Source organism: Papaver somniferum, unplaced genomic scaffold (genome assembly GCF_003573695.1).
Source record: "Papaver somniferum cultivar HN1 unplaced genomic scaffold, ASM357369v1 unplaced-scaffold_10, whole genome shotgun sequence".
In the NCBI taxonomy this organism is placed as follows: domain Eukaryota; kingdom Viridiplantae; phylum Streptophyta; class Magnoliopsida; order Ranunculales; family Papaveraceae; genus Papaver; species Papaver somniferum.
The window spans coordinates 9378453-9389687 of record NW_020618825.1 but is presented as its reverse complement, the minus strand read 5'-3'; the positions used below and the strand labels follow the sequence as shown (position 1 = coordinate 9389687).

At 36.9% G+C, this 11235-nt stretch overlaps 2 protein-coding genes across 2 annotated transcripts; both read right to left on the bottom strand.

The window, feature by feature from the left end:
• Nucleotides 1-72: 72 nt before the first annotated feature.
• On the bottom strand, nucleotides 73-3514 carry LOC113326944 (26S proteasome regulatory subunit 7A-like). Its single transcript, XM_026574599.1, has 10 exons — nucleotides 3320-3514; nucleotides 3033-3114; nucleotides 2816-2907; nucleotides 2607-2684; nucleotides 2453-2514; nucleotides 2100-2244; nucleotides 1713-1931; nucleotides 1416-1597; nucleotides 881-1056; nucleotides 73-684 (listed from the first exon to the last, which is right to left on the bottom strand). Exons 1-10 carry the CDS (start codon nucleotides 3404-3406, stop codon nucleotides 527-529), a joined length of 1281 nt encoding a protein of 426 aa, XP_026430384.1. The 5' UTR covers nucleotides 3407-3514; the 3' UTR covers nucleotides 73-526.
• Nucleotides 3515-3841: 327 nt separating this feature from the next.
• LOC113326945 lies at nucleotides 3842-10157 on the bottom strand. Its single transcript, XM_026574601.1, has 5 exons — nucleotides 10072-10157; nucleotides 9555-9919; nucleotides 5260-5400; nucleotides 4751-5065; nucleotides 3842-4470 (listed from the first exon to the last, which is right to left on the bottom strand). The coding sequence occupies exons 1-5, from the start codon at nucleotides 10079-10081 to the stop codon at nucleotides 4024-4026; spliced, it is 1278 nt and encodes a 425-aa protein (XP_026430386.1). The 5' UTR covers nucleotides 10082-10157; the 3' UTR covers nucleotides 3842-4023.
• Between the last annotated feature and the right edge of the window lie 1078 nt (nucleotides 10158-11235).

Here is an 11235-nt window from a genome sequence, read left to right as displayed (position 1 = left end):
GACACCTATGGCTCTTTTTACCCAATCTTAAGCTTGATGCAGTTGCTTCTTTGTATAAAGAGAGAACAAATGTTAAAACATGAAGAATGACCACACAATGTAAATTGATGCTGAAACAAGTACATTGCAAGTCTATAAAGTAGCTTCATTTCTTGGTGTTCAGACGAGCCCAGTATTAAAGAAAAAAACTAAAGCTTCAGCTCCTTTGCATCTTGAGACAAGTAAGTTCAGGAGACATGAAGCAAAAGAAGAGAGGAGAGCGTAACATAACGCATCTTTGAAGTTCCGTCTTAACCCTATAGTTGCTCCGAAATGTGAGATACATAAATACTGAAAACTCGAAAAGAAGCAACCACATACGAAACGAAGGTACAGTTTGGAGAATCTAGAGGGGGTTCTGACTGTAACAAAGAAATTCATCTGACTAAATGCCACAGTTGTAACCAGGTATCGTCATTGTCAATAGCCATCTGAGTTATACAGCTGTAAACCATGTATCATCATTGTCGATAGCCATCCTAATTCCTTAGTTGTACACCATGTACTTGGGAGTTGCACTGAACTTTTGGTAACCCTTGATGACCTTGTTGACAGCATCAAGGAAGTCCTTCTCTGTCACGGTTTTCCTACGTGCACGAATTGCGTACATTCCAGCTTCGGTACACACACTTCGGATATCAGCTCCTAAAAATGCAAATGAATACATACATAAGTACTCCACAAATAAACAAATTACAGAATATCGAGTCATAAAACTAGTCAACACAACTATATCCAAAAGAAAAATTAGAGATCTACAAAAACCGTAGCAAGCAATGATATAGTGAAATGTGAACCTGTAGCAAAGCAAATACATAAAGAATATCTCAGGAACCCTTACCAGTGGAATTTGGGCAAAGGCGAGCTAAGAGCTCGAACCTAATGTCACGTTCACAGTTCATCGTCCTAGTATGAATTTTGAATATCTGGGTCCTGCTTTCCAAGTCAGGTAACCCAAATTCAACTTTACGGTCTAACCGTCCAGGACGTAATAGAGCTGGGTCCAAAGTGTCAGGCCTGAAAAACAGAACAATGGCAGTAACAATTAGACCAAGATCCAGTCTCAATATACCATCCACCAAGTAAAATGGACAGTTGGCGAGTGGCATGTTGCAATGAGATCAAAAACAGACGAAAAATTATTTTTCATCCAAGCCAAATACTGTGGAAACTACTCTTAGCAATTCCATATACAGGATTCTATGTTGGAACCAACAATCTGAAGGATCATTCGGTTATAAATAAAAACGTCATCAATGGTGACTGGACAGAACAGATTCATGGAAAAACAAGAAAAGATCAACAGGTAATTTGTTTCTATCATATCAGCTCAAAAGAGAAAATTGCTGAAGTAGCAGTTGCAAAAGTGTACCGACCTGTTGGTCGCCATGAGCACTTTAATGTTTCCACGTGCATCAAATCCATCAAGCTGATTGACAATCTCAAGCATAGTACGTTGCACCTCATTATCCCCACCAACACCGTCATCAAAACGAGCACCACCAATTGCATCAACTTCATCAAAAAACACAATGCAAGCCTTCTTTGAACGGGCCATCTACAAGAAATGGAAGTAGATATACTTGGTCAATAAAGGTAACAAGAGCAATAGCAGAGAAATTTACATATAAATACAGAAGGAAAGAGATAACATAGAGAGTCACGCATAATACCTGGAAAAGCTCTCGAACCATACGAGCTCCCTCACCAACGTATTTCTGGACAAGCTCACTTCCAATAACTCTGATGAAACATGCATCAGTTCTGTTGGCTACAGCTCTAGCTAGTAGTGTTTTGCCAGTACCAGGTGGTCCATAGCAGAGAACACCCTTGGGAGGATCAATTCCAAGCTTGACGAATTTCTCGGGATGAAGCATGGGCAGTTCAACAACCTGAAGAAAAATTTACAAACAAAATGAAACACCTCATTTTCTACAAGCATAAATTTGTCCCCAACATTCACTAAAACTACAAGTCTGCTTCATCAGTACATTGCTTTGCTAGGACCAAGAGATCAGAAGCACTTGAAAGTGGAAAGAAACAGACAGTCATGAAGATACCTCTCGCATCTTCTCAATTTGCTCTTTACATCCACCAACATCAGCATAGGTTACATCGGGCTTTTCTTCAACAGTCATCAGAGTAACACTTGGATCAATCTTTGGGGGTAGGGGGATCTGAATCTGATATTTATTTCTGTCAACACTGCAGCAATAGGTAGAAGCAGATGTCGTATTCAGTAAAGAAAGCGAAAACCGACTTCAAATGTTCATACACAATATCTAAAAGAGAAAACTGACTAGACAACTACTGATTCATAATTACGAACATGCTTATATTTACTGATTCCTAAAGAATATTCATTACTAGCATCCACAAAAATGATCCATAAAAAACTGCAACAGAAACTTACCCAACACGCATTCCTTCTTCAATGTCAGTAGGTGAGACTTTGTCCCCCAAGCCAACAACAAACTACAAACAAGATTTACACCCAGTAAATGATTAACAAGTTCCACGCATTAACCAAAATCAAAAACAACAATAGATAACACATAAAAGCATACCTTTGCAATCTGCTTGACATTAATGACATACTTGGCATCTTCAGTGTTTGCGTTAATAATCTTTGTACATCTAGCAACCTATAACCCAAAACACACAATTAAGCCAAACACAAATTTTTGCTTTTCATACCATCCATATCAACTACTTTTAGTTCACTAATTCAGTTTACTAAAAACTTGAACATACACATGATTTCAATGACACATACCTGAAGAGGCTGCTCTTCCTGCATCATTTGCTTATCAGAAACAAGATCCCACTGACTCGGGGCAGCTAATCCAGTGTCAGACTCCTTAATCCCTGTAATTCATTACATAACTTCATCAATTACACTCCCAAACAGGTTTTACAGCATAACAAACAACAAACTATTCCAACTAATTTATGAATAATTAGGTTAAAACAGTACAGAAGGAAGAACTTACCACATAAATCATTGACCTTCTTGGCCATCTCTTTAATCTCCTTCTCAGTCTTTTTAATACTATTTGAGTATGGACCCAATCCCTACAAATCACATTCAACCAATTAACCCCCGAAATTAAACCCTAAAATCTTAAAATCAACTTCAACTTACTAATCAAACTCAAAGATCAGTACACAATTATCTCAAAACAGTCAAACCCAGAAAAGATTAACAAAAAAATCACTGGAAAATTCCAAAAAATGAACCCTAGATCGAGTTCTTTTTTTCCCTAAAAAATCAACTCACATAGGTCTTTAGAAGGGCAATATCGTCTTCATCCAAAGGAGGTGGGTTCTTCTCGTTCATGATTTCATCCTCTGGTTCTGGAGCCATTGTTGTAGACGAAGACGATGAAGATGGAGCTCGAGAACAAATGTTTACAGTCTCAGAAGAAGAAGAGAGAATATTTTTGGAGTGAAATTAGGTCTCTCTCTTTTTTTATAGAGAGGAGGGGATTCTTATTATTCTTTCTGGACTTGTTTTATAGGTAAGCCCTCACATTCTCTAGGTATTCCCAAACTAGACCTTACTTAGTCAAAGTCAAGAGTGTTTGACTTAGTCATCATCACCCTGGACGGCTTTAAAACAAATATATTGTTAATGATGATAACTTTCTTACTCATTCCATTTTTGAGATCACATGATTCACATCCCTTGTTGTCAGATACAGATAAAATGTCTAGCATGAAATTCATTAAATCGGTCAGACGAATTGTTTGTCGTGAATTGAGTTCTGAACTATGAAATGAAGAAAATGATGCTAAGCAGTAAACAAGAAGAATCAATGGATTAAAAGGACAATAATAATAATCTGAATTCAGCTAGATATATCTATCCAGTTTCGGCGAAAGACAGAACAATATGATGGTCCATTATCTGTAACAAAAAAACATGTTCTGCGCTAACACACAGCAGCAAACAAGAGAAACCGAGGATTTAGTTTTTGTCTCTTAATATTTACGACCCTTTTTCCTTCTGCGTTGCTCCATTGGGGGGAAGTTAAGAGGAACAGGAAGTGTAGCTTGTGCGATCTTTCCTTTCCCATTTCCACCAACCATCTTGACACCCAAGTTCAAGTAATGTGGTCTCAGTTTTAGCGTCGTCATCCTCAAGTCCTGGGCGATATCAGTTGGGTTAGAGTTGAAATCGTCCACCATGAGACTGAGTACTAACACGTGGCTTATCAGGAGATCATTCTTTGGACCAGACATTTCGCGTTTCTTCTTTCCACCATCATCTGCATCTTTGAACTTGCTTTTGAAGCTTTGGAGTAACATCTCTGGAATTCGGTGGTCTTTTGCAGATGCTTGATGGTCTACTGAATGTTTATCCTTAAACTTGATGAGGTGCGTCATATACGACAATATGACACCAAGAGTCTGTCTCTCCGTTTCATCCTACAAATGACAAGAGATTGAAACTTATTGTCATGTCAAAATACATAGCCTTTTCATCCTACAAATGACAAAAGATTGAAACTTATTATCATGTCAAAATAGATAGCCGTTGCTCTCAGAAGTTCTACTGTGAATATTCTATTCCAACTCTCTTTTACTTTCAGAAAAGCCTAGTTATTGTCTTAATTATAATAATTGCAGCGCGATAGTAGATCTTCCCTTGTACCATAATATATTCAGAACACAGCAACCAATACTACATTTGTAAGTGAACTCTTACCTCGATTTCCTTCATTTTCTGTATCCGATTGCGGACAAAAATTGGGAAAGCTTCAAGTGCTACTTTTTCCGTGTAGAACAGATAGTGTAGAGCTTTTTGGAGGATTTCATTTTCCCCTTTAGAAATAATTTTCTCAATAGGATAAGCTCTTTCTGGTGTTTCAGCTGTAGTATCATGGTACGGGATGTTACGAGCAGGTTCTGAATCGTCACCTGCCGTGGCATTAGCCAGGACCTTAAGCTTCTTAATCTTTTCTCCCATCTGTTTTTGGGTCTCTTCGTCTTCCTTTCTGTTCAGGTTAGCCTTCTCTCTGACCTGCAACGGTTAAAAGAATGGTCTTTTTATCATTCAGGAATAGAAAACTCGAGAAACAATTATAATCGACAGACTAAGAAATATATACGGGTTGTCAATAGATTAAAACACCTTGAAGCAGTGACCAAATTTTTGGTTCCATGAACTCACTGACTAATTGTCGATCAGGATATCTAAGGAACATAAGTGCATACCTGCTTTTTAGCCTTCTTTGTTCCGAGGGCCATGGTAAGATCATTCAATCTCTCTGCCCTTTCTTGTGCGGTTAATGCTTCTACCTTTGTCTCCTCAGGTACTTTATCTTTGCCTGCGAACTTTGGTTCCAGTCTAAAAATCTACATTCACACAAAACCCAACACCATTTTATTCTGGAGAAAATTTTCAAGAGCACAGCGAATATAACAATTTGTGCAGTTTCCATACACTTACAAATATATATGTATGCACTCACTGTTAAACTAGTCATATATGTGACTAAACGTTGTTACATAATACAAAAACTAGTTTACCCATCTAAGACGATATTTGGGAAAATAAAATAAGATGATAACACAGGGCCAGAGAAACATGGAAGCCACCTTATATTTCAGAAGTGGAGTCCAAAACTAAACACTTAAAAACAAAATGACCATTTAAAAGAGCACGAAAACATTTTCATGTTTACAATATTAAAAGATAAAAAAATCATCGCTAAGCAAATCTCTAGAATCATAGACAGTACATTTAGAGGACTGCCCCACTGAAGAGGTGTAATAACATACACCAAGTAGCAACAACATAGCATTACCGCAAGGCTACCAGTAAATCCCAAATTACCAGCACAATTATACACAAATGCAACCAAACAGTATGAAACTGCCTCAATACACTAACTGCCTTGGATTGAGGTATTCGATGAATAAGCATGTCAAATGTAAGCCTAATTTGGTTAAATCGTCCAAATTGAAAACCAAGTAATTTTAACAGATCCGGGCCGTTGGATCGTCCAAATGGTATCAGCCCCCAAAAAACTGGTATCCCACTTTATAAATCATACAAAATTTAAGACTTATTTTGGTCAAGTAAATGGCAATTACTTGACCAAAATAAGTCTTAAATTTTGCCTATAAACAGAAATCTTTGAATTTTATTACACAAAATTCTTTATCCAAAATAAAATAAAATAATTTTGTCAGCTCTTGACTATCCGGAACAGTTTACACATACGTGATGACATCAATTTAGTCAATAAAATAAAAATCTATGTCAAAGGAGAGTACTGAAAATAAATTATAAACTCTGGGTTTTCTTCAAAATTATCTCATTTCATAAGGATTTAAATTACAAAAAAAAAAATGAAAGAAAAAAAAAGAATATTGAGATAAGCATAAGCCAGCCAAAGGCCACAAAGGTAATGTGTATGTCCTTGTGTAACAAACTGTTTTGCTGGCGGCACAGCGCGTTTTTAAATGGGATATTTATAGTATAAATAAGAGTTCGATTGTTTTCCAAGTTTTATAATTTCGACAGACAACTCATATCTCGACCAAGAAAGATAAACGAGAGAACTAACACAAAGAGAACATATGTTAACAGTGGCGAATTCATCAAGGAAACCTAGTAGTACTAGCAGTAAGTATGTTGGTTATAACACAAACATGCAACAACAAGCTGGTGGTGGAACAAATGACCAAGCTAGAATAAGAAGAGTAGGATCAAATCAACAAAGACAACAACAGCAGCAGCAGCAGGAACAGAAACAAGAGCAAGATCAACAAGAAAATCAGCAAGATAACGGGACGCAGTCGGCGGGTATGAGGATGTTTTCTGAGAGTTATAGTAATACAAGAGAGATGTCAGCTATGGTATCAGCTTTAACACAAGTAGTTTCAGGAACAACTGTTGGTCATCATCATTGGCTTAATAATTATGGTTCACCAACATCTGATTTAAGTGCTCATCTTATAAGTTCTACATCACATAATAACAATACTAAATACTGTTAGTGTTTCATCACCATCTTCTTTTTCATATTCTTCTAATACTTCTTGGGGTGGTAATACTAATACTACTCCAACTCATCATGGTGGACAAAAAAGAGAAAGAGAAGATGATCACCATCAGATTAATATCAATAGCAGTGGTGGTCATAGATGCGGCAACATTGGCGGTGGTGATGGTGGGTTAATAAGATGAAATTTTAGAGGTGGTTTCATGGGCGACTTCAAATCTTCACCAGAAGAATGATCCGCCGGCACTAAATCAGGTACTTCAAATCATTCATTTTGAATCACATTTATTTGATCGCGTATCTGTTAGAATAGTCCCAAATTGCCTTCATTTTGCAAACCTCCAGCTCAAAAAAAGTGATTAGTGTATTATTTTATCTAAATTATTTGCATATCTCAAAATTTTGTACAACAACAACAAACAGTGATTATTAATTGAATGATTTGTACTATGTATAGGATCACCAGATGGTCCAAGAAATACTACAACAACGAACATTATAACTATTAGTAATCGGACAACAACAACATCATCAAGTACACCAAGAGTAGAAGATCAGCAACAAAACAATCCAGAAGAAGTAACAGTTGAGAGAAGAAGAAGATACAGAGGAGTAAGACAAAGGCCACAGGGGGAAATGGGCAGCTGAAATAAGAGATCCACATAAAGCAGCTAGAGTATGGTTAGGTACATTTGATAAAGCTGAATCAGCTGCTAGAGCATATGATGAAGCTGCTCTTAGATTTTGAGGTAATAGAGCTAAAGTTAATTTCCCTGAAAATGTTTCATTAAGACCAACAATTTCTGTATCTCCAACAACTCATTTCTCTTCAGTTTCTGATTCTCAATCAACCCTTTCTCCAGTTCTTGCAAATCAATCATCTAATTCTTCTACTTTTATACAAAGTCAAGTCGACCAAAAATTTAAGCTTAAGTTTGGCGAAATACTCATTCTGACCACCAAAAACAAATCCAACCAAAATTAAGAGCGATTTGGTGTAGAACCAGATGATTTTTGGGCCAACTTAGGTATTAACCTCACCTCTTTATTCTAAGTATGTGAAAAGCACAAACCAGTGTGTTAGTGATGATAGGAGTAGAGAACGGTCTATTGTAGTTGGCACAACAGCGTATTCAAGGTCGAATGCCTTTGAAGGAAGTATTCAGACAGGAAAACGGAAGCTTTCGAAGAAATGGTTCAGAAAGAGTGTTTTTAACCTTGATGGCTAGAACCACATAAATCCAAAAAGAAAAGATGAAAAGAACAAACAGAATAAAAATTAACAATGAATGATAGGACCAAATTAGTTGGCTGTATACGACCAAACAGAAAGTACTTAGAGTGGAACAAAAGGGTATGGGAGAACACATGTCAGGAGAGCTAACTGAAGCAAATGAATACTTGGGTTGATCTAAGCTTAACTGAAAACAACTTTTTAGTACTCAGATGGACTTTTAGCCGGATTACAAGCTGGAACAAATGCAGCTGCCACTAACTAAAAGTTGCAGATAGGCATTTGCAATCAAAGACATGGAATTGCAGTGCAGACGTAAATAACGCTATGCCTAGTTTCATAAGATTGTAGCAGGACCAAGTGTTTAAGATGAAACACCAGTTTAGGTTACCAGGTCAAATGAGGAATTACACCAAAGTGTCCCGAGAGAATTATTTTCCTACCATTTGGGAACTACAGAGTGCAACAACCGTTAGGTCTATGCGGGGCCAAGTGCTATTTGTTACACATGCAAAATTGTTAAATAAATCCACCTATATGAGTACTAAGACCAGATCTACAGAAAGAAAGAAAATACTACCCACACAACAGAAATTCTCTATGGCAGATAGCTCACCCATGCCCATATATACGAAGCAAATAAGACTGCATGAAAAAATAGTTGAGAACCCCCTGGTTTCTAAGCAAAAAGTAAGTCTTCTGGTTTCAAGTCAGTGATTGATAAATTGCAGGGAAAGTGGGCAACTTTTGAGGCAGGAAAAGTAAATTGATTTCCTAATCAATAAGAGCTACTTAAGTTGCCTCAATATTAAACTCGATGTCACTGTATCAAATGATTGTTTTAATCTACCACAAACGACTACTGTTAAGCTTAAAAAGATTCAATGCGACTATAGGAAAACAAAGACAATAGAGAATGGGACTTCCATGTTTAAGAATATTAAAGTTACCATCCTAGGTTAGCTATCTTGGCGTCTAATCAACAATTCTAAAAAGCTGTGCGGGAAGTTTTAAAAGGCTTGATAGTTTTCATTCACATTCTACAATTTACAATGCAACAGTTTCCTCCTAAGCAACTTGTTTTCTCAGCAGTCTTGTTCTAAAATTTGTTCCAACTATGTTACTTGTGAATCTACAATTACACCATAGACAAAGGCTTCTCATCTCGAAATGACATACCAATTAAAGAAACAAATGATTCAAAGTTTTAAGAGAATTCAACCAAAAATGTGCTTCAATATGAAAGTAGAAGATGATTTGGTTACCTTGTTGGATTCAATTTTGACGATTTTCAGCGTTTGCGTCTCCTTATCAAAAACACCAAGAGCATACTGACAGGAAATAGGAGCTTCAGCTTCACCGGAATAATTAGTACCAACAAAATTAACCTTAGATCCTTTAGGTTTAACAACAAGCTCTAAACGAGAACGTCTAACATGTCTGTAAACCTTAACATCATCTTGAGCCTTCTTATGTGGGTCATAACCAGTTGGAAAATAACCTACTAATGGAGCAATCTTCTCTTGATTTTCTTTCACCATCTCTATTTTCAAATCAATGGGTTGTTTTCTCTTCCTCTTCTTCTTCTTCTCCTTTTTCAGCGAATAATCTTCTACCTCCATTTCTAATTCTAGAAACAAAAACAAAAAAAAAAACCCCTAAAATTAGTAAACACAAAGAGTAACTAGAAATTCTAAGAAATCAGATAAGAAAAGTTGAAATAAAACATAACCCATTGATTAGAAGAGTGTTATCAACAAAAACCCCAAGAAAAGGCAGTACCTTCAGCCATGGCGGTTATTGATTGAGGGCGGTTCTGTGTAAAGAAGAGAAGAGAGAGGACTGGAAAGAAGAAGATGAAGGGAGGGTTTTAGAATGTTTCGTTGTATGGGCTTTGGGCCGTGGAGTGTGGCCTGTTTATACCAAAGTCCATTAATAATTTTCTCATGGGGAAATTAGGGGGAGACCCAAAAAATCAATATTCTCATTCTCAGGCCCACGATTAATTTTGGGTACTGTGACTAGGGCTGTCAATGGGTACCCATTATCCGGATCCGGACCGGATATATTAGGATCCGGTTCCGGATCCTAAAGTTGGACCCATTAGCTACTTAGGACCCGGCGGGTAATTATCCGATTGGACCCGAATTTAAACGGGTCCAAACGGGTAATACCCATTGGGTACCCGCGGGTATCGGGTACCCGTTTATTCATTCTTTTATTCATGTTTTTAGCAAAATTATAAGTATTTTTTTCTAGTTTTTGCTTTGATATTTTACTCATTTAAATTTTTTCTCTTACATTTAATCTTTATTTAGTACATACATAAGAAATAATAATAATTTTTTATAAAAATTACTTAAATCCAAGCTAAAAAGAGAAATATATTAAGTTTTTGAGATTTTTTAAATAGTTTTATTTAGACCCAATGGGTACCCAGAACCGACGGGTACCCGGGTATTTAAACGGGTCTGGTTCTGGGTCCACAAATTTAGGAACCGGACCCGGAACCGTTCGGAACCGGACCCGACCTTTATAAGTAGGGTCCGGGTCTAGTGATACCCGGAAAGACCCGGACCCGTTGACACCCCTAACTGTGACACCCATAATTATTTTCGTGACACCCATAATTATATGAAATTATTAAAAACTTCTGCATGACGGATTATGCATCAGGGGTATAATTGGCAACTCAACTTGGACATAACATATCTAAAAATCCGCACCTTAGAAATTTACAAATTTTATATGGTTGGAAATCTTTTAAAGAGAGCTACGCAACGAGTACAAACAACAATATCAAATTTTTGTTTTTCATGAAAAAATCGGAGGTGATCATCGTTTTAGGCAAAATTTTCGAAAACTTGATACATAACCATTATGCAGCCACCAAAAAGGATGCATAACGCATTATGCAGACGCATAACGAATTATGCAACCATTTTC

Coding starts and splice junctions, on each gene's coding strand:
- LOC113326944 (XM_026574599.1), bottom strand. CDS start 3,406: ATGGCTCCAGAACCAGAGGATGAAATCATGAACGAGAAGAACCCACCT. Junction 1,932..2,099: donor AAATTGAGAAGATGCGAGAG/GTATCTTCATGA, acceptor ATTTTTCTTCAG/GTTGTTGAACTGCCCATGCT. Junction 1,057..1,415: donor GTGCTCATGGCGACCAACAG/GTCGGTACACTT, acceptor TCTGTTTTTCAG/GCCTGACACTTTGGACCCAG.
- LOC113326945 (XM_026574601.1), bottom strand. Junction 5,401..9,554: donor TCAAAATTGAATCCAACAAG/GTAACCAAATCA, acceptor GTGTGAATGTAG/ATTTTTAGACTGGAACCAAA. Junction 5,066..5,259: donor CAAAGAAGGCTAAAAAGCAG/GTATGCACTTAT, acceptor TAACCGTTGCAG/GTCAGAGAGAAGGCTAACCT.